Source organism: Aedes aegypti, chromosome 2 (genome assembly GCF_002204515.2).
Source record: "Aedes aegypti strain LVP_AGWG chromosome 2, AaegL5.0 Primary Assembly, whole genome shotgun sequence".
Classification (NCBI taxonomy): Eukaryota; Metazoa; Arthropoda; class Insecta; order Diptera; family Culicidae; genus Aedes; species Aedes aegypti.
The window spans coordinates 172,095,057-172,119,296 of record NC_035108.1 but is presented as its reverse complement, the minus strand read 5'-3'; the positions used below and the strand labels follow the sequence as shown (position 1 = coordinate 172,119,296).

At 38.5% G+C, this 24,240-nt stretch overlaps 1 protein-coding gene across 3 annotated transcripts; it reads right to left on the bottom strand.

The window, feature by feature from the left end:
* Positions 1-1,803: 1,803 nt before the first annotated feature.
* LOC5575065 (transmembrane protein 11 homolog, mitochondrial) lies at positions 1,804-18,038 on the bottom strand. Of its 3 annotated transcripts, none has more exons than XM_021843158.1 (5): positions 17,890-18,001; positions 6,076-6,200; positions 5,544-5,764; positions 3,625-3,737; positions 1,804-3,566 (listed from the first exon to the last, which is right to left on the bottom strand). In XM_021843158.1, the coding sequence occupies exons 2-5, from the start codon at positions 6,114-6,116 to the stop codon at positions 3,399-3,401; spliced, it is 543 nt and encodes a 180-aa protein (XP_021698850.1). In that variant the 5' UTR covers positions 6,117-6,200; positions 17,890-18,001; the 3' UTR covers positions 1,804-3,398. The 3 variants fall into 3 exon arrangements, with proteins under 3 accessions (XP_021698850.1, XP_021698849.1, XP_001661787.2); XM_021843157.1 differs by having other exon boundaries at positions 6,076-6,232; positions 17,890-17,983; XM_001661737.2 differs by lacking the exon at positions 6,076-6,200 and having other exon boundaries at positions 17,890-18,038.
* Between the last annotated feature and the right edge of the window lie 6,202 nt (positions 18,039-24,240).

Sequence of the window (24,240 nt, the reverse complement as noted above, 5' to 3'; positions counted from 1 at the left end):
CGTCGATGTAATTAGCAGTCCCTCCTCCAGGATCACCGGGGAGGGGAGGATAGCCGCCACTCAGCGACATCGCTGGTGGGGCGTGTTGATTATGTGGAACACCAATGAATCGAGTATTTCGTATGTTTCTTTTTAAGTGCTAGTTAATTATTTTCTTATCCTGCGTACGCGAAAACCAACCGTCGATTTGAGTGACTGGCTCGAGCAGAAGATGCAAGCGACGCAAACGAACTTGCGTGCAAGTTCGAGTGAGAAAGCTGATGTGGGGTTATTTTATCACGATGGCGACGTTGTGTGGCGTCCTTTCGTTTGAGCAATTGTAAAACTAAATCTCTTTTTCCACTTAACTGGGACAGCTGTTATCAAAATCTTCACTATCCACTAAATCACTGGCAGCGAAGGGATATTTTTCATTATTTTTCGGAAGTAATTAGCGCAATTACTTGAAGAGAAACGCGAAAAAAACTCGACCGTGAAATAGTAAGCGACCGAACGTGTCGATGTAAACGCTCACATGTGAAAATTATAGGATTTCAAAAAGAGAAACATCATGATCATCATCAATTCAATACCGATTCAAGAGATAAGGCGGGTGGATTATTTTTTCCAAAATGAAAATATATTTGATAAACTTCTAGTATAAACAACATTTTTTGATATAATAGTTAAACATTAGAATAAATTCCATATAATAAAAAAAACCTTAGCCACATACAAACTACAACTTCAGCGTTATTTTGGAATACCTATTTGGAAAACAACTTTCTTGCTTGAACTTTGAAAACTACGCTACGAGAAGGCTGAAAACTTTGGAGTTTTACAGAAACGATGATATCAGACTTGAAAAAAAACTTTGGATTATCGAACAAACTCAAGAAATAACAAATTGTATCAATTTTCCTTCGTTTCTTGATAACCAATCCACTGCATAACGCATGAGAAAGAGAAAATCTGTAAAATTATCGATTGGATTTCTACAGAGATACGTTTGCCAGATATTACAGAAGAGAACTTTTCAATTTCTGAAATTACAAGATGCGGGCCACACTACTCCAATATTCAAAATCACTCCGCGGGCCGCAAAAAAACTTTGCTGAGGGCCGCAGTTTGGTGACCACTGCTTTAATGCAATGTTGAACAGTAAACACGAAAGGCCCTGATACTCGGACTATGCACATCACTCGCTCCATCGTCGCCTTGATCTGCGGTGCGAAATCAGTGGTTAAGGGTAAGCGTCGAGAAAGCAATACAAGGAGGTGATGGACGAGTTCGACAAGCATGGATGCGGTTAGCGAAGTGAGGCTGGGGTTGCTCGACGTCGTAGATAGAGGTGAACCGGATTCTGATCACGATAGTTTACGGGTAAAGGGATGTGACGACGAGTACCAACATTCATCCTATGGGGCCATATTTTCCTCCATACGCCGTTTTCACATACACATCGTTCAGCAACTGCTAGCTCTTGCAGGTCCTCTTCGAGCATTGTCCACGTATCATGCCCGTAGATAACTACTGGTCCTATCAGCGTCTTGTACTTGGTACACGTAATACGGGGGTGAAGTTTACCAGACCGCAAGGTCTTGTGGGGTCCGTATAAAGCACGACTTCCAGCAATGATACGTCTTTGAATTTCTTCGCTGCAGTTGTGATCCGACATTCCAATGAACCGAGGCACACACATTCAGCCACCGCCAGGAGAAACCAGGAGATTTTCTTTACAATAAATTGCAATAGACGTTTTTTAGCAAAACTAAACTTTCTTTTATTTTAATTCTAACATGATAGTTCTGACTGTTTTATAATTACTTTTTACAAGGTTTTATTCAGTTATTTTATCAACATACTTTGTTGCATAGATCGTATAATTTAAAACATAATACTACAGCATGTGGATTTCTCTTTTCCTTGCAGCTTTTGATTTATGATTCAAAACGAACAACCCTAATATGATTGGTGTTTCATTTGCTGACGCCAATCACATTGCAAGGAAATCCAAAACCTTCAACCAAAAGTGCTAAAACTTTGAGCAAAACTAAAACCAACCTTCTCCCTTCTCAGAACAATTGTGCAGCTAAGTATTTGACCAATTCCCTCATCCAGGTTTTTGCTCCATTTCTAAGTTAAATGCATTGAATTACCTTTTATAACGCCTTTGTTTCACTCCCCGCGTGGAAACAGTAACGATAAAACTTGTCCTTGCGTTTCTAATATCACGTTTTACCTGATCTCTGGTGCTTCACTTTGAACGAAACGATTAGTGGCTGATAAATTATTCTAAAACACAAACGAAACGACACAACGATATTTTCGAACAAACAAGATAGCTTGATTGTCGTCAATCTGCTTTCCAGAAGGTTTGTCATTATACAGAGAAGCTGATGAAATAATTTAGTAACGAATGTGCTTGGCCCATTCACAATCGATATCAATATGATATCAGCTTAATTGTACAGGCAGTCTGTATGAGAAGAGAAGACGCGATGGAACGCACGAACACACGAGGAATCAGGAAGGCTCAAATAAATGCAACTGCTCCTTCCTCACACTCATCGCAACTATTCGCATCGGGTACAATCCTTCCCACACTAATTGTTCTATGATTCGAATCAATGTCTTTTTTATCGCACTCTGACTGGCGCCTAATCACAGTTCTGTAATTCGTTTTCTACATAGGTTACTTGAGATTTCAACAAACCAAAAGAAAAGCAAAAAAATGTAACAAACAAACAAAAACAAAACTAAACTTTTGCCTTTGATCAAAAATTTACTTTGCCTTTGGTGTACTTTTCACTTAAGCTCTGAGCAGCTGCATTTATGATGAACGTGGTTACACTCTTATAGGTCGTTCGTAAATCACATGGTGTTTTTAAGGAAGAAATTCTGAACAAAGACCACGTTCCATTTTATTTTCATATGACATATCACGAAAACCGCGGACAGATAAACTTAAAACTTGGTCCATGTGGTTTATGGACAACCCCCAAGATGAATGTACCATAGAAAACAGCCGTTCTTCTAAGCAGCTTATAGTAATGCCAATGCTACTCATGTTTAACCTAGTCATTCTTATTTGCGACAGAATAATTGAATAAATCAAAAGCATCTAAAGTTTGTTTAGCTGACATTTTAAGCTTTCTACAGTTTTTACTTAACGTTGCACTAAAAAACGTTTCTCATGCTGTATTGCAATTATTTGCAAGTGCATTAAAAGCATGGTTTGTTTTCTTCTACCAAAACATTTTAGTGCAAGTCTCCAGAAAGAATAATTTAAAAACCGATCCCCTAACAATTTCAAACATAATAAGATACATAAGATTTGAAACCCCGCGTGTTGCTTTCAATCGCGAGATTGAAAGCCTTTCCCAAACCAAAATCTAGTGAATACAAACCACGTAGATTCACTTAAAGAGCTGATACACGCGCCAAGCGCAGTATGAAGCGGCTAGCAATGTCACTATCCGATGGCTGTATTTGGAGCATTTATTGCTGGTGTAGACTAACACTATTGGCGAAGAAAAATCGTTCACGTTCGGTACTTTTGACAGACTTTTAGGATTTTTTTCAACCTAAAACAAGACAAAAAACAATGAGATATTGAACAAAAATCAACGATTCCATACTTACTTGATATTGAACACAGGGATCGCAAGACCACGATATTGTGTACAATCCGGTACAAAATACCGATACTGCACAAAGGGGTGCACAAAAAACTAATCTATCGCGCCATATCAGTCCTGAAAATAGCAAAAAAAAACACAGTTTAATGTTATGAAATTCGATAAAACACAGTCGTCTTCTATGAATTATAAATTCCAGGCTAGTCCTATGCAAATTATTTTTTTCTGAAAAAAAAACATGATCTGGTGAAGCTCTTGGATCTAAGGAGAGACCTTCATGACAAAAACGATATACCGTGAAGGCCCCATACTCTGCGAACTTAAGGCTTTTCAATGTTCGATAAAATAGGTAAACTTTCCCATAAGTTGTTTCCGATAAATGATTGTAATAATATTTTTCTAAGGATGTCAGCAACTTATCATTAGCAACAAAAAATATTGAGAGCACTTGTAAATAAACTCATAAAAAGTTGTAAATGCAACTCATCTGACTTTATCGAATGTATTTCATGCTTGCTTGGAGAAAAGTAATTGATAACATCCAAAGATTGCGATTTGTAAGGGATAGTACACAAACTATGTAACGCTAAATTACGACTTTCCCTTTGGCACGATTTTTGTATTAGTTCTCTAAAATGTTGTAAGGCTTGTCACGCTATTCCTGAACCTTTCCCCCCATTGGAGCGTAACATAATTTGAGTACGAACCCTATCATGAAACTTTATAAAAGAAAAACACTTTTCGCAACATGTTTCCTAATTAAAAGGTTTTATAATTTCCTGGCTAATTATTTACTGAAATAGACCAAGTGGTAAAATTTGTATAATGATTCCATGAACTACCCTTTATTGACTAACTTGACATTCGCAACTATAATAAAATCCAAAAAAATATAAATATTGTGCATTACATTACTATGCCATATTTTCCCGGTATTAATTGAAATTCTAGTATATTTCCCGGTTTTCTCCCGGTGATTTGAGATGCCCGGCTTTTTCCCAGGTTTCCCGAATTTCCGGTGCGCTGGTCACCCTGTTCAATTCAATAAAGCAATCATTATTAGTTCACACTTAGACTGAAGTAGACGTCTCTACACATATTCCGAACACTTTGATTCAAATTCCGAACAGCACGAATAAATTGTATTCAAATGAACAATTTTGCAAATAAATTAATCTGAGCTAGTTTAACAGACCTCGAACTAGAGAATCATAACTTCTCCCGAGCTATAAAATAGATTGGAAGATGTTAATATTCAATAATAATTGACTGCCATTTCAGCGAAACATTTCAAACAAATCGCCATACAAAAGCCGAGTGTTCGAAATATGAATCTATTCGGAATTTGAGACAAAACGGTACTTGAAAAATCCGCTTTTAATCAGCAGTAATGCATAAAACAGTCTTGTCAGAGATCTCACAAGGAGTTAACTATAGATAACATTTTAAAGGGTGTACGGAATCAAATTGCACCACTTTTGAATGGCTGTAACTTTTTACCCGTTGGGTATTTTCTATTGGGTGCTACTCCAGTATCGCCAGATCAGCTGCACTTAAAAAAGGAACCAATCGAATTACTGCTTGGGACTAACGGACACCCTCAGTGTATAAGTGCTGGTGATCTTATATTTTTAGGCAACAATGGCGCCTGCCACGTCAGAATGCAGATGTGGGGAAGGGGGAGGAAATTATGTTGCACTTATACTGGCCCACTGCAGAGTCCGACTGCATCTACACCAGTTCATGCGGGAGTGTATGGATTGGGGAAAAGCCATGGCAGAGAGATTTGCTTTTGTTGTTATGCTTTTTTGCATTTTTGTTAACAGGTAGTCGTTACTGACGTTCTCCAATATTGTTAAAAGTATCTTTAAAGATTTTGATGAATTTATGGTAATAAATGAAAAGAACCCCCAATTCACTTACCGGCCGCCACCGATGCCAGCCCGCTGACGAAAGCCGTTTTGTGTAGACAATTTCCGACGGCGATCCAGCGGCCCGTTTCTTCGCCGAGTCGCGTTGGTTCGATGATGATGTAGTCCGCCTTGGCATACAGCGCTTTGTCCAGCTCAAGTTCGAAGGTTTCGTGTGCGTTTTCCCCCTCGTATACCTCACGAATCACGTGCACTGTTGGAGATTTCAGTTCGCTGCAAAATAAAATGATGCCAAGAAAATGAGACGTTTTAGTCTGAGTTTCAACACATGATACCTCTAGGGCAACGAATAAAATTCTAAGTCAAAATTTTGTACTACCACACAACCGAACTACATAAAAGAAAGAAATCTACAAAATGAATTTCGATATCATTTTCAGTCTTCTTTTCTGATTATGCAAATTAAATTAAAAAGAGCCAATCAGTGCCTCCGTCATTCTTGAAAAGGCATGAGCATGGTATAATTACAACGATCTCTAATTTGGCCGAATTAGGTCTAAAATAATTTCACAAAGACAACTCACTCGATCGGGCTGAGACGCTTCAGTTCATCGAAAGCAGACATTGCATGAGAACGGTATCTCAATGGAAGCCAACGGAATGTCCAACCGCGGGGCCACCACCAATTGTCGGTTCGCTTTACTTGCGTCTGAAATTTGTGTGGATGTCCCAAACTAATTACTGCTTGGCCAGTACAGAACACGATGCGCAGTGAAGCGTGATGGAGGTTGAAGATGTGGTAGGTAGATAGGAGTAATTGATTCATTATGAGCAAGCAAATATGTGTACACATTTTTGTTCAAAGAAGTGCATAAAGATAGAACTAAAAACAAATATTATATACTCAAAAGTATTTTGTAAAAATAAGATATTTTGTATGTACTTTGAGTTGTACATACCTAGCAAAACTAACTTCAAACAGATGAAAATATAATATCAATTATTATTATTAACTATTTTTTTATCCCTCCCCTTGGTTCTGCGACCTTGCCGCGATGGGAGGGCATAATCCATTAGCCCATATGATGAAAACCAAAGGCGTAACCTGTAGTGGTTGTATCACATTTTGGCATTTTTTGCTTAAAGCCGCGTCATAATTCATATGGCATAGACGCAATAATATCTCGGATGTGATCCAACGGACATTCTGCGTCATTGATAGAATAGATGCCTATTTCAAATAATTAATCTATTCGAAGTGGACATTAATACTATTGGTGACGATCAGTTTGCCTTTTGCTAACCAGAATGATCCGTAGCCACTCTTACTATTAACTAGCTAGATACATCGTTATCATATTCGACGTAGGGAATATAACTCTGAGGAAAATGGCTAGTAGATTCACTGAGTAGAAATAAGTGGCGACAATCTTATTGTAATATGGATTTTACATTGCCATAAAAAGAAATACCCCTTTTGTAACAACGGTATAAATAATCGAATTCCAGCTTCATTTTCGCAAAATTTACAAGTAGAAAGTAGGCGTTGTGAAGCATTGCATTTGCCACCGAAAAGTGAATCTTGTAGGAGACTATAATAGAAGCCTAAGGTAACTTTACCCTTAAATATTCACTATAAAAATGACTATGGAAAGTATGACGCTGAGATCGATCATTAGGGTACATTTGCTAGTTTCGAGAAATCGAACAGACAAGGAAAGTGACTTTTTTCTTTAAGGATATATGAACGTAATGTCTAATAAATACTTTTAACAACAAAAAATGAAATTAACTTGAACTACTACTAAATAGCCTGATTTTGTTAAGATTTGACGACAATTGACATTTAAGGCCCTAATCTTACGTAAAAAACAGGAGTAATCAGAATAGCACTTAAATGACAAAATATTCAAAACCATTTCGACTTGTCAGTATAAGTAATGACACTACTACACTACTATTTCAAACAAATTCTGATGGAGCTGCTGATTTTCACAATACTTCCTTTTCTCAGAAGCAAGGGAATATGGGTATTTTTCAAAAACTACCACGTCACAATACGAATAAAAAACAGTGTTCATGTGGGCACCATAGCCTAGTCCGTCTGAGTATTGGTTTTGGTTGATGGGAAACTTGGCAAAAGCCAGACCGAGGGTTCAGTCTTGACAAGTTAAGCTGTCAGACAGCTCCAACTGAATACCATACAAAATCTTTTGGCTTTACATTTCAACTGGAACAGAATCTGATTTTCAGCTTAGTGTTCATATGAAGACTTCCACAGTAACTAACTGAGAGCATTAATTGCGAATTGACCATTTCTGCATTTGTATAGCACACTGGCCGCTCCAGTGCAACATGTGAGGTGATCGATGGTCGGGACTAATCGAGGCCATCGATCGCAATAGAGCTTAGTGACATTTGAACACACGTAGACTAGCATACGCTCGTCATACACAGTTTGTTTTTGTTTTCCTCAAAGAAACTTGCACATGCTTTCCAGACTCATCAAAATGCATATGGAAATATTACCCAATTTGAACAATTTATACTCGGATTCGTGGTATTTTTCGAGACAGAGTGCAAATTGTTTTCCTCTAAGGTTCACAACTACATCTACATCAGGGCACCCATACAATTGGGCGTGATAACCACTATAGGGAGTACCTCCCAAAAATTCAGGTAGCTGCTGAACAACTTGATGTCATCATCGAGTTTGTTAAGAGTAAAAGCAATATCAGCAAAGACTTAAAAACAAGTCTACTGAAATTGCGACGATCAGTCCTAGCTGCAAAGCAACACTACAAGACAGCCAAGGCACAACTTGGCAAGGTAGAAGGCAAAAGAGACACTAAGTCGTGGGCAACGCAAATATATCTGATGATATTATTCGATACGCGATGCGAAAGAGGGGTTCTTCCGAGGATGAATACGTGGCGAAAAGACGTACGGTTGCTAAGGGAAAAGTGACCTACGGCCATCCTCCAGAGCGGAAAAGCTGGCACGAGCCAAACTCCGCGATCAAGAGGACATGGCAACAGTAGAGACCAACACCAAGCCTAAGCCCAAGAAAGCCAAGAAAAAAGAGCCATGGGGTAGCCCGAACCAGGCAGTGCATCCACAGGAACCACAGGCGCAAGGCAACAGTAACCCGTGGATACGAGTCGGAAAAAAGAAAGAAAAGACAAAACCGAAAACAAAGTCCAAGGAAAAACAACCAAACGTAGGAATTTAGGTGAGGCCCTCGTTATCAAAACGGAGGAAGCGAAATATGCTGAGGTTCTGAAGGCGATGCGAAGCACGGAGAAGCTATCGCCATTGGGCGCAGATATGCGAAGCATAAGGCGAGGGGCCCAGATAGCCGTAGCGGTAAACGCGCAGCTATTCAGCATGACCATGCTGAGGGTCGTGGGTTCGAATCCCGCTGGTCGAGGATCTTTTCGTAAAGGAAATTTTCTCGATTCCCAGGGCATAGAGTATCTTCGTACCTGCCACACGATATACACATGCAAAAATGGTCAATCGGCAAAGAAAGCTCTCAGTTAATAACTGTGGAAGTGCTCATAAGAACACTAAGCTGAGAAGCAGGCTCTGTCCCAGGAAGGACGTAATGCCAGAAAGAAGAAGAAGGCGACTAGGATTGGTGAAATGATCCTAGTCTTAAAGCAGGACGCCAAGCAAAAGGGTGCAGTCTATAAACAACTGACACAAGAAGGACTTGGCGACGAGGTTGATGTAAGATCCCTGACTGCAGAAGTGGCTCTCCAGTGTAAACATCTGGATGAGGTCACCGATGCAGCGCAGGCTGCCCCTGCGAATTATTAAATTATTATTTCGGCTTAAGCATCAACATTTTAAATCTTTGAAAAAAATTGAACCTTTGGTTTTTGATCATGAAACCGTTCATTTCCAATAAACGTGCTTATTTAAAATTGCCTGCCTCTAGGCTTTGTTTTTGCGGATCAAAGTTCGGTTAAGCAATTGTACCATACAACAATTTACTAGTTGTAAGTGTTTTCAGATATGGAGAAACAAAATTAAGTGGATATGTTTTATATAACTTTTAACGGAATCAATCAGGTTAAAAAGGTCATACTAATTAGAACCTTCACAGAGATAATAAGGATTCTCTCATGTTTTTTGAATACTATTATTGACCAATCTTTGAAGAGTTAGTGCATTCAGAGATATATAAAACCATTTTTATCGCATGATACAACTTTATCCAAAAAATGAAAGTTTGGGTGTAAGAGAATGTTTTGTCATAAAGTTCGTTTAAGTTGCATATATGGAATGATACTAATCGTCAAGGAAAATTTATAATTCAAACTTCTTCTGAACTTTTTAGCTGTTGAAATGATCACAATTTACTCTTTTGAGCTTTCGAGAATCATGTTCCGTTGTTATCTGTAGTGTGGGGACGTTCCGATATTGCGAGGTATCTATATCATAGGAGGCCGTAAATCGAAAAATCCAATGTCTTGGTATCAATTCCTTTACCTTCTCATGGATCAATTATGATCTCAATTATTGAAAAAAAACTAATAGACGTTCCTGTATGATGTGCACAGTAGGGCTATGAATGATTGAGCGTATTTTTCATGTGCTAAAAACACGTTAAAAAAAAGCGATTTCATCACTTTGTTTATTGTCTTCCCAAACCAGAATCAAATGATTTATCAATCAAATTAGATTACAGAACATTGGTATAGATGCATATCTATCACTTACGATACATTTTAGAGTGTTATTTGACATCTAGGAGTCAGTATTGATGTGAGTAATGAGGATAGAAACATACTTAATTCGTAAGTACATCACTTTATTTGAAGTAAGTTTTTGAATATGTTCTTAGGCAACATCCATTTATTACGTAATGCTAAAAGAGGAAATTTTCGACCCCTCCCCCCCGTCCGTATCGCTTTTTGTATGAAAAATTTCAAATTTTATATGAACCGTAACGCTTGAGCCTACCCCCCCTCCTCTTAGAGCGTTACGTAATTTATGGGTGGCGCCTTAACCCGTATAGGCCTGAGTGAAAGCAAAAAAACTAAAACCCTCACCACTCAGCATATACTTAACGAATTCAAATATTTTTTGTCAATATACTGACCCACATATCTAGTTTCTAGAAGTGGCCAGAGGAACTCGGGAATACTCCTGTAGCCGGAGTTAGTGCAGTGGGTTACTGGGTCAAGTCGGGTAGAAAAACGCAATTGTTTGGGACATGCCAAGTTATCCTTATTTATTTCCAATGGCAATCATTTTAATTTGGATAAATCATTAAGATCTGATATTCAACATTCTAAATTAATAGTTTTCCACCGTTTAGAGTGTACCAGATGCGGCCACTCGGACTTAATGCCCGGCTCTAGATTTGTTAGGTACTAAACCGTTTAAAATCTCTAAAAGTATAGATTGAACACAATAGTTCACTAAAATGCGTTCCTATAAGCTTGGCACAGATGTTAAGATACTACAGTTAACTCTCCCTTACTCGATATTCCGTATCTCGATATCGAGTTAGAGAACCATAGTAAAAGTTGGTTTTCATGGCTAACTCGATGGTCCCTTGGATCGCAGTTGCATTGGTTTTATGTTCTGTAACTCGATACCTCCCTAACTCGATGGTCCCTTCAATATCGAGTAAGGGAAAGATGACTGTAATTGTGCACTTTATCATAAATGTGAGGCATCCCGGTGACCCGAAAATGGTCATTTGTAGGATCTACCAAATGCAGTTGACATAATTATTCAATTTAATCGATTATCAGAAGGTTTACGCTGATGCGATTTTCTTAAAACTCCTTGATATAGTGGCCACATTATAGTCGGTTCTGGAAATTATCTGTGACTTGAAATTTGCCTACCTTCAGGGGCATAGAAGCACAGAACCCTTGTCACCCGACCTGACCCAGTGGTCCACCGCAATAACTCCGGCCACAAGAACATTCCCGAGATCCCTTGACCACTTTTAGAAACTAGATATGTGTACGAGTATACTGACAAAAAATAATTGAAATCCGTTAAGTATTCGCTGACCGGTGAGATTTTTAGTAATTTTTCCTCCACTCAGGCCTATACGGGTTAATCAAATTTAATCGAACTTCTGCCACCAAGTGATCATGTTTGAGTAGGAAAATGAACCTGTAAAGGTTCTAGCTGCAAATATTTGCAAATAAATTAGCAGCGTGCCTTCAAAGCAAAGTGTCGTATTTCTCATGTATACCTGAATGAGCTAGTGTGCCATGCGATATTCCATATCGCAGCTCACAGATTATGTGAGACACGAGATGCAGATACGTACAAAATATATCCTAGTGAGCGAGTCTCATGAGACATCTCGTGAGGCTCGTCACATGCGCTTACTAGGAGTACTTTCATGCAGTTATGTTTGCCTAGTACAATGACCCCACGGAAGCATACGAATTCGTTCTATGCCTATGCTTCTTCGGAGGCCAGCCCAAGTTTTTCAATTCAGATTCTAGAATCTTAACCGCGTTGAATCACGTCAGTCCTTTGAAACTGCCTACGGGCAGTTCGATCCATACTTTAATCCCTTTTCCTTGCTTCTGAAACCTTCTCCTGTGAGGCTCAAATGCACTGTCACATTGAGATTTTCTCATGAGACGGCGCATGAGCCAGTGCAGATGTGATCGTTTGAGCTAGTACATTGCTGGGAGGGAGAAACCGATACGAAATTTATGTACGTCAAGGTGAGCCGAGATTCTGCTGTCACGAACTGTCACTGTGAGCCCAGATCTAAAACAATGGACAAACATGACAAAAGCGCGTAATTGATTTAAACATATTTTTGCATTTCATCAAATGTGACAAAAAATCGATTGAAAAGCTATTCATGCTTATTCAAAAGTAATGTCACAATAGCACTTTTTATTCTGATTGAATACAAATTATTGAAATATTCCTAATATTTAATTTTTCCAATGAAAACGAAAATGAAATGCATAGAAAACTTTCGCCCTTTTTCCATGTTTGTCCAGAACGATCGAAGGAACACAACAAAAGAAAACTAGCGATTTTCATCAAGTCTGCCTTGATTGTCGTTGGCAAGCTGGAGTTTTCTTGCAGTTCAAAATAACTTTGTGTCATATTTCGTGTGTAGTATCGGTGCCTCCCTCCCAGGTACATTGCTACATGAGATCTAAAAAATGTGTCTCACTATAGCACGTGCTCAAGCGCGTGGTTATTTTTGTGCGCTCATGGCAAGCTGATCTCAAGCTCTTGATGTGAAGCGCGTACACATGATGTCTGCTTCAAAGTTGTTGGCAATGATAAAAATATTCATAGAATTTCGTACATACTCGTACATTTATAGCTTACTGGAATAAATATACAAAATAATGAAATTTTCGCTACTAATACTTCGATATGAATGCACTTGCAACATTGTATTTTGATTTAATAAGTAGTTTTAGTGAGGACGCTGGGACAATAAAATACTATTAAATTAGTATTGGTACAACAGCCATTCTAATGACATGACTTCCCAAAGTGTGGGAGGAACGACAATGTACTGTTCTTGTATTTATTTTGAGCATCAAAACAAAATACTTGTTACAACATTATATCAAGCGTTAAAAAAATGTGAGAAAAAGCATATTAAGAGGCAGCAATATATTAACAAATAATTAAAAAGTGATATCTTGAACGTAAAGTTAATTACATTAAATGGCATCTCCGTTATTTGTTTTTTTTTTAGAGATTTGATGTGAAATTGGCATAATCAATAAATAAGCATTTCAAGTATTTATTTGCACACTTAAAAATTATTCGCGAGCTCGGCATTTGAAATTGCTGAACTTACTCGTTTTCACATTTTGCTAAAAACTCCGCTGAAAAATAATTGTAACTGAGTTTCGGCAACACCTGGAACTGAAATCTCGGTCAACTCTAATTTTTACCCGTATCTCGGCTACACTGTGTGCCGAGCACCAAAGTTAAAAATGTTTTCGCCGAAGTCAGTTGTCTTGATTGCTGACTTATCGGTTTCCCACCTAGGTTTACTCAGATTCTCAGCATTTAGTATAACCATTCACCATCTTGATTCCATTTCGGTTCAGTCAAAAAAGTGAGCAAAAGTTGTAAAAATATAGTGAAAAATAAAAAAAAATATGAACAAAATGTTGTTCGATGGAGGCAGTAGAGCTGACAACAGCGCACTCTTTTTCCATAGTTGAGGAATGGATGAAGTCTAGGAATTCACAATTTATTCACGGAAAAGAGGATCGACGAAGATAAATCGATCGTTTTACTTACGCCCTTATTATAGCACACACTACAAATCTTTTAGTTGGCATATTTTCCTGACAAATGAAAAAATGCCAAGGTTGTACCAATTTAAATACCGGACAAAATTCCTGTCAAAGCTTTATTTAAAAAGTTATTTTGAACAGAATGATGGGGATACATAAGCGAAAATTTAATGTTCGTCAATGAACAGCTCGGGTTCAAACATGGACATTCGACACCTTATAAACGTTTACGTGTAACGATTTTTGAAGACACTGACACGTTAATGCTTCCAGTGGACGATTGTCCTTTAAAGTATGCAATACACTAGACATCGAACTAGCCACGAAGCCCGTATTTGATTCGTTCCAACAAATATGAAGGCTATTAAGATGAAGATGAAACGAAGCCAAATTTCAAATGTTCAAGAGCACAAATATGGAAAACCAAACACCCGTTTGAAAATGCTTGGTTCTCCACATTTGTGCTCTTAACAAATTGAGGTTTGGAGGTATAGACATAGAAAAAGCATATTACAATGTTTAGCATGAAAGTTTGATTGTAAAATTAAAAAAAAAGCTATTTTTTAACAAACATTGTTGAAATAATTCAAAGTTACCTGCCAAATCGCACACTTCAGGCTAATTATCAGAATTTCAAGTTTGAAAGATAAGAGGTGGTGATCCTCAAGGTAACGTTCTGGTAGCAAATTGTATAATATTTTTTATATCTGTCATACCTGAGTTACCTCAGGGATGACAAAAATCTTTGCAATTTTCTATTTACCACAATAGGTGCTAAGCTTAACAAGACAATTTTTTTCTCTTATAAGCAGATTAATTCAATTTATTCATCTGTAACAAATCCTGAACTACTGCAACATCAAATGATAATGATTAATAATATTATGTAATAAATATGTTGTTAACGAAATGTTAATAATCACTCAAATTAGTTGTACCAAACTAGGATGACAATGTTACCGAAGACAGAACACCTAGACATAAGAAATGAAAAAAGTAATGTTCGAAATGATACTAATAAAGGAATTAAGTAACAAAAAAATAAATGTACCTATAATTGAAAAAATAAAAGAAATGTGGAGCATATTCACTAAGGTGGGTTACTATAAAAATAAAATCATGATCCGATAAGAGTTAAAACAAATTCAATACAGTACCAGATTAACGGCCTAACTGACAATTGTAAACAAACTGAGTTTTATTCACCTAACAGTTTGTTTGATAAATTGCAATCATATAATGCACCTCTGTCCCCTAAAAATAACGTTTTTCACGAAATAAGTAAGAAAAACATAAAGGCGCATTTGATATTCTCTTTCGATTCGAACTCTGATGTCAATTTCGCCCATCTTCCCCCTCTGCGGTAAACGTGCGCATTTGAGCTTGAGTGTGGCAGCAGGGCGCATTTCAAACTGAGTGTGCAGAAGGGCGTTAGCGATAAAGCTTCGTGCGATAAAGCGTAGCAGAACGCTTGCGTTCTAAAGGGCCAATGATCAAATTGTAAACAAATCGGGTTTTGATACCATTCGATAGCATCTTCCAACACCCACAAACTATGCAAACATTGTCAACATAATCATAAAACTTACCGTTATAAACTCGGTTTTCAAAACGGCCAATAACCGCTTTTTTCCAAATCATTCATTGGCTCCCACTCGAAAAAGCTAATGATTGGTTCTCGCTCCATCAAGAGGGCCTATAATCGGAAAATTTCGCAAACTGTTATTGGCCTTAGCATGGTGAGAGGCCAATTACTCTCTTATTTATTTAAACAAGCATTTAAACTTATCATTTTTTCCACATTTTTGTCAGTTTTCAGAATAAAATCAATTATTAGCGTGTAGTAATAGTAAATCGTCACTCAACTAGCAAGAAATCACATTGATTGAATTGAATACTGAAAAATAGGAATTGAAAATGTGGTGAATAATATTCAAATCGAATTTTCTCAGAGTCAACTATCTGAGGATTGGCCCTTTTGAATTGTTACGCGAGAACGGCGAAGCTGATGATAGTCAAACCAGAAGGACGAGGTCAAAAGGCGCAATCGCTGTTGTCAAACTGAAGATGACAGTTGGTTTTCATGGCTAACTCGATGCTCCCACGGAGAAAAAATATTGGTAAAGACAAACAAACTTTAGTTTATTTCAACCAACATTCTACATTGAATTTTGCACAAACAAAAAGTTAGTTTGCTTTTACTTCCCGTGTTTGTTGAAACAAACTAAAATCTTAGGTAAATGGTTCAGGGGCCGTCTAGTTAAATTCAACCAATATTTGTTTGTAACAACCATCCTATTTGTTGTTTCAATTTGACAGCTCCTGAAACAAACCAAAATGTTTGTTGTTTCAACCAAATCGATTATTTTGGATTAACCAATATTTGGATTGAATCAACTAACAATTTTGTTTGAATCAACCAACATTTTTGTTTGAATCAAACAATGGACATGTTCGTTAGAAAGCGTTCCCTGCATTTTTTGTTTTTTTTTTTTTATTTGTAAATAATTACTCAAAATTGGATCCTCTTGATAATTTTATTTTTGAATTGGAATTTATGTTGAAACCTGAATCGATGAAATGTTTACATGAAAAAATATGATGTATTACGCCCCAGTGACCTTTATCGGAAATTCTGTTTTCATCTGAAATGTAATCGAAAAAAGTAGAAATAATTATTTTTATATCAAAATAAAACAGAATATACAACCCACCTAGTGATTCTTGGTGATATAAATTTGCCGACATTTGAACGTGTTTCAACCTTAAATTGATGTCGCAAGCCTTCTTCATCTCTATTCGGTTCCGGAACTTGAAACATACGATAAATTATTGATTTTTTTTGTTATCAAATTCAGTTTTGGCTAGCGAACTAAAAACTACTTACATGAGGGCAAAATGTTGGTCTTTCCTTGAACTTGATTTGTTTTTTCTTATTTCGGAACAGAACACGAAATACTTGAACAAACTGAAAAAGCATGGTGAATAAAGCTAATGAAAGCGCACTCCGTTCATACTATAAATTAGGATAGAATTAATCGTTGTTTGGTTTGTGTTTTCTTTAGACAAGTTATCAATTTACTTCAACATAGTATTTTTGTTAAAGTAAACTAGAATTGTAGTTTGAATATCACAGCTCTGAACAAATTAAAATTTGGTGAAAATAAACTGTATTTTAGATAGAAATAACCAAAAATCTTAGTTTGGAGCAAACATATTTTTTGTTGACTTGACAAATATTTCGAGTTAGAATCACCCAAACATTTAGTTTGTTCCAAACTAATGACATAGTTTTAAAACAACAAAACAATAGTTTGAAACAACTAAAATACAAATTTGAAAAACAACAAACATTTTGGTTGTTTCAAACTGTGCTGATTTTTCTCCGTGCCCTTGGAACGCAGTTGCACTGCTTTTGTGTTCTGTAACTCGATACCTCCCTAACTCGATGGTCCCTTCAATATCGAGTAAGGGAGAGATGACTGTATTTAAATAAGTTAAATGTTTTGCTACAAAAATAATATTGTAATGGATCCTACAAAAATGCATCATGCGATTAAATCGATCGGAAACATAATATAGAATTAAAATTAAACCCGCAAACTTCAAACCGATTTTACTGAGAATGTATTAGTCTTCACATTCGCCCTAATTCTGACTCTGTATTGAATTGTCCAGTCCACACATAAATTTTTGTTTACGGAGATAACAAGTTCAAGGTAAAGGTCGCTTCTTTGATATTGGATTAATAAATTAATATTCTGTAATTTTTATCAAAAAATCCAACATTCAATTGAAGCTTTTTCATAATTTTGTTCTACATTTAGGTTTGCCTCCATCTTCCAACATTCTACCGATTTTTTAGATTACACAATTATAGTTTTTCTTTTTATCACACATTGAAACGTCCATTCTTGCGGCATTGGCGGACATTCATCTGCCTCCTCGCCCAACAACCCACTATCACCGTTGTCACCCCCTCGTAAAATCCTCCGACTGAACAGCAACTGATTATGTAAAAATTTTGGAACATTCTTCCGAGGCAGATTCGTCCTGTAAACTTGGAATCGTGACTCACACGCTGCACTGGGACATCGAATCGGAAAACAAAGGAAAACTACTTACCTCTGTTCTGACTGGGCTGATTCATCGGACATTTTGAGGCAGGATGGCAAAGCTAGAAAACTTGTTTTCGGACCGCGACTATCGACACGGGAACTCGCGGATTTTCTTGCTGATGGCTTTTCGAGACACACACACACACACACACACGCGTACTGATTGAATTTGACACTTTGCAGCTGTTCAGTGTTGCCTGCCACCCGGTTTGAAGTACATTGCACGCTCGTTCAGGTTTAATCAAATTCAAGTAATTTTCATTCAAGCATATGAGCCTCTGTACGTGCCATAAATCCTTTTGTTATTTTGACTTTTACTGTGCGCCGTGTGTTGGTGCTGTCTCGCTCTCTCTCACGGGCAATTTGAAAACAGGGCGCACAGTAAAAGTCAAACGTTTTATAGCATGCATAGGCTCATAGACCTGAGACATATAGACCATATAAACAAGTACTCTAATAGATAAAAAGTACCCACTTTGAAAAAACAACTATTGCGAATCTTTACTTAAATCCGCAGACTGTCCAACAAGTTGCGCGCCGGTGGCCCATGCGCCGAGTTGTGCGCCAGCCAAAAAGTAAATGAAGATATGTCAAAACATCTCACCGAGGAAGTGGATCAGTTTTAGGGCTCGAGTCCTAAACTGGAGAGCGATCATGATTGTTTTATCGATACAAAACATGTGGAATAAAATTGTTCATACCTTCTTGTGTTCAAGTTGCAAGCGACTGAAATCGTTTTGACCGACCCACAACTCAGCGCATAATCGATCGGCGTGCAACTTATTTGGTGGTCTGCGGTTTTGAGAAAAGATTCGCAAAGTGCCCAACTAGTACCAGACCATGGCGCGTAACACTCGATGTAAAGAGGAAGTGGTCGAAATGCTAAAAATTCTCGAGAAGCTCAATATAAAAACGTTGGGATTGATTCAAATATTATGATATTAATTTTGCGTTAAATTTGCCAAGTTTAGACTCTCTCCCTACCCCACGTAACAGCTTTTGTATGAAAAAAATATTTTTTTTTGTGTGGACCATAACAGAACGGAAGACCCCCTCCCTCCCCCTGTTGCGTTACGTAATATTTGAACAATACCTTGGGATTCCGACTGAAATCATTAGGATTTAAACTGGAATCCTTGGGATTCCGACAGGAATCCTTGGTATTCCGATTGAAATCCTCCAACTGGGATCCTCGGGATTCCGACTGGAATCCTCGGGATTCCGACTGGAATCCTCGGGATTCCGACTGGAATCCTCGGGATTCCGACTGGAATCCTCGGGATTCCGACTGGAATCCTCGGGATTCCGACTGGAATCCTCGGGATTCCGACTGGAATCCTCGGGATTCCGACTGGAATCCTCGGGATTCCGACTAGAATCCTCGGGATTCCGACTAGAATCCTCGGGATTCCGACTGGAATCCTCGGGATTCCGACTGGAATCCTCGGGATTCCGACTGGAATCCTCGGGATTCCGACTGGAATCCTCGGGATTCCAACTGGAATCCTCGGGATTCCGACTGGAATCCTCGGGATTCCGACTGGAATCCTCGGGATTCCGACTGAAATCCTCGGGATTCCGACTGGAATCCTCGGGATTCCGACTGGAATCCTCGGGATTCCGACTGGAATCCTCGGGATTTCGACTGGAATCCTCGGGATTCCGACTGGAATCCTCGGGAGTCCGACTGGAATCCTCGGGATTCCAACTGGAATCCTGGTCAGCTGATTTGAGACGTCATGTGAATAGGCCTATTGGTCCATATTTTCTCCAGGGGGGGTATACGCAACGAGATTGGCTCACAACGCTGCTAGGCATCCCGCTGTTTGAGTGTTGAAATTCATCAGCATTTGCTGCCTGGCATGGCCCGCGTTCGACATGTGCTGTTTGGGTCGGCCCGCGTGAGAGATGATGCTGTTTGGGACGGCCCGCCCGAGAGATGTTTGTTAGGAGGGGGGAACGTCATTTGGCATAAAGTCATTTGGCATAAAGCCGTTTGGCATAAAATAATTTGGCATAACGGTCGTTTGGCATAATAGTCATTTGGCATAATAGACGTTTGGCATAATCATTGAAAACTGAGTGAGGAAAAGTTTTTATGGATACTACCTATTTTCCTATTATTGCAATTTGCGCACCAGTGAAAATCTGATAAAACTATGTTTTTGGCGTTATCATTGTTAACATTCTCATATGTGATTTTTCCTTCTTTTTATCATATGCAGTTCTTTCTAATTCAGTTGTTTAACTAGTGATTGGCATTGTAAATACTAACATTTTCATTGACAATTTTGCCTTCTTTCCTATAGGACGTATACGTTGGCATTATAACCGCTAACATTTTCATCGACGATTTCCCTTCTTTTGATCACAAGCTCTTCTTTTAAGTAGCACCCTCCCCTTGGTTATGCGACCTTGCCGCGATGGGAGGGCATAATCCATTAGGCAGCATCCATTTATTACGTAACGCTAAAACAAGAAATTTTCGACCCCCTCCCACCCCCCTCTGTAACGCTTTTTGTATAGAATTTTTTTAAATTTTGTATGAGTCGTAACGCTGGAGTCTACCCCCTCCCCCCCTTCGAGCGTTACGTAATTTGTGGATGCCGCCTTAGTCCATATGATGGAAACCAAAGGCGTAACCTGTAGTGGTGGTATCACATTTTGGCATTTTTTGCTAATGCCGCGTCATAATTCATATGGCATAGACGCAATAATATCTCGGATGTGATCCAACGGACATTCTGCGTCATTGATAGAATTGATGCCCATTTCAAATAATTAATCTATTCGAAGTTGACTCTAATACTATTGGTGACGTTCAGTTTGCCTTTTGCTAACCAGAATGATCCATAGCTACTCTTACTATTAGCTAGCAAGATACATCGTTGTCATATACGACGTAGGGAATACTTAGGAACTCTTAGGAAAATGACTAGTAGATTCACTGAGTAGAAATAAGTGGCGACAATCTTATTTTAATATGGTTTTTACATTGCCATAATAAGAAGTACCTCTTTTGTAACAGGGGTATAAATAATCTGCCCATAAATGCATACCAGTCACACTAACAAAACAGCGCACCCAAGAAAAACGCGATAGAAGTCTTGAACACCTGCATGCTTTCTTTACTCCAATTATATTGAAAATGCGATGTTTTCGCACCCAAATTTGAACTCAAATGGTGCAATGAACTATTGATTACAGTATTACATACATTTTGTTTATTAATTTTCTCAAATATTTAGTTAATATACGGAAAAATGTACGCGTGACTGATATGCGTTTATTTGCTCTTGAATGTACGAGAATAAACGCATAACAGTATCAGTGCTTACTATGATGCATCGGTCTTCACATGTGTGTTATTAGCTGTGTTCAATGACTTTGATCGAACTTGCTCGGGGTTGGTTGTACTAGCTCGTATTTTTTGTCAACAAATAACTGTCAAAGCTACTTCGAGCAACTCCAAGCTGCTTTCTCAATGAACGCTCTTTTTACTCTTTTTACTAATTTACCGGAATTCCACGTGAAAAAAAATTCGCGCACTTAACAATCCGTATCGCTTCGGAATTTTGCTTTTTTTCTGAATGTTTACGTTTTTAAACGTCAAAAACACGAGCTACTGCGAGCTGGTTGAACTAGCTCGGACTCTAGCTTCCAACCTGTTTCGAGCGACTCGGACTGCGACTGTTGGTTGGACTCGGCTCAATGAACACAAACCCGAGCGACTCGAAGTAGGTTGGAGTGGCTCAATGAACACCAAAAGCTGACTCGCAAGTGGTTGCAACCAAGTTCGAGCAGCTCGTTGAACACAGCTATTGTTGATTTGACAGTTTAGTGTCCGTATTCAAAGTCGCGAAAATGTTTGCTCTCGATTATTTGAAAAGTTATGGTACTTCTGATAGTTCCGAGGATGAGTGCAGGAATTTGGCCGATGGCGTCCCGTTGGACAATGACGCGGGCTCTGAAGACAAGATCGCTGGCTTCGACGATAAGGACGGCAATGCTGGCGGCGACGGCATATTTCAGTTTCCACCGAAGACGTAGCATTGGGTAAGCTATTTAAAATCCTTGGACACTATATATGTGACGGGGACTGATGAAATGGGCTCAGACGGAAGTCAAAAAGCCGTTGATTTGCCAAAAACGCAAGAGAACAAAAAAAAATGATAGCGACACACAACGCCAAGAAATGTCGATTATCGCATCAAGTAAAGCTTGTCACTTGTGGGTGTATAATGAGCTACAGGCTTAAAATACCGAAACCCCGTATTCGTCTTAGCACGTTGCTCCAGGCATTGGATTCACGAGAGCAAACCAGCTATATACGCCAGTGCGTGGAACGAGGGGAACGAGTGGATGTTCAAAGACGGCGTCGGTACAAGTACGAGGAAGACGATCCAAGGAAATCCAATAGCTTTGTATTTCATCTGGCTGAATCAAACGATTCTTCCGTTTAAGTGTGTCGTAGATTTTTTCTGACCACTCTGGGTTACGGCAACAATAGTGGATAAGTATATTTTCCTTTACTTGACTTACTTAGCAACACAATTTGTCGCTAGTCCTTATCACACAAGTCGCGAGACTGACATGCGTTTATTAGTAACGTGGGACAGACCAAGTTCGATATTGTTTTTAACATTTCTAGAACAAACGTATTATTTTCTTATAATACAATGAAAGTACATTCAATTTAATGACGTTTCCCGTAATTAACTAAAAAATGACAAAAAGTCACGTGGGACTGTTATGCATTTATGGGCAGTAATCTAATTCCAGCTTCATTTTCACAAAATTTACAAGTAGAAAGTAGGCGTTGTGAAGCATTGCATTTGCCACCGAAAAGTGAATCTTGTAGGAGACTGTAATAGAAGCCTAAGGTAACTTTACTCTTCAATATTCACTATAAAAATGACTTTGGAAAGTAACACCACAGACAAACAGACGTCACACTCTCATCATTGTCCATCGACCACCTTTTTAACGGTCGATTCAAAAATATGGTAGGTGGCCAATCCGCCACCCGCAGCGCTCGCATCGTTTTTGTTCACGTTTGACGTTTACACACTACCGCCATCTGTTGGTCCGTCGGCCAAATACACTAATTTTAGCATTGGGCGTACATGTCCTCGTGACTATGATTTGGATCGAGATTTGTTCTAAGTGTTACGTCTGTTTGTCTGTGGTAACACGCTGAGATCGATCATTAGGGTTCACTTGCTGGTTTCGAAAAATTGTTGAACAGACAAGGAAAGCGTCTTTTTTCTTTAACCTTCCAGTCGTCGCGCGGTTTGCCACCGTCATAACCACCACGCTGCTGTTGTGAACGAAAAGCGAAGTTTTTTCAACAGTGTTGTACAAAATACAACAGCGCGACGACTGAAGTGTTAAGGATATATGAACGTAATGACCAATAAATACTTTTAACAACAAATAATGAAATTTACTAGAACTATTACTAAACAGCCTAATTTTGTTAAGACTTGACGACAGTTGACATTTAGGACTCTAATCTTACGTAAAAGACAGGAGTAATCAGAATAGCACTTGAATGACAAATTACTCAAAACCATTTCGACTAGAATACTGTCTGACACTACTACATTACTAAATCAAACAAGTATTGATGGAGCTGCTGATTTTCACAATGCTTTTCTAAGAAGCAAGGGAATATGGGTAGTTTGCAAAATCTACCACGTCACAATACTAATAAAAAAACAGTGTTCATGTGGGCGCCATTAGTCCGTCTGAGTATTGGTCCTGGTAGAGGGGAAACTTGGCAAAAGCCAGACCGAGGGCTCAGCCTTGATAAGTTTAGCTGTCAGGCACTCCAACTGAATAAGGCAATCCATGAGACAGCTGCGATCAGCTGGTTTCTTTGTTTACCATGTGCCTTAGACGTTTCGCGATCGGAGTGACTTTTCGATTACAAAAGAAAATGTGAAGCTTCGATAACACTCGCATGATTTGTTTACTCTTTCATTTCGGTTGCATTCACACTTTTAGCTGTCAGTCCTATCATCACGAAAAGTCCTCATGGGTAGCCTTATACCATTCAAAAAAAAGCTCTTTATGTTTATTTTTCTAATATTTTTTTATGCCAAACGTCCATTATGCCAAATGACCATTATGCCAAATGATCTTTATGCCAAATGACTTTATGCCAAACGGCTTTATGCCAAATGACTTTATGCCAAACGGGGTAGCCCCGTTAGGAGAGCTTTGTTTGTAGTTGACAGCCGTACACCCACCCTGATTTTCTCCGTATTTATGGCGTTTGAGCTTTTACGTCCATTTATAAACATAGTCGAGAAGTTTATCCAAATTCTAGCAACACTGCCAATATGTTTTGACA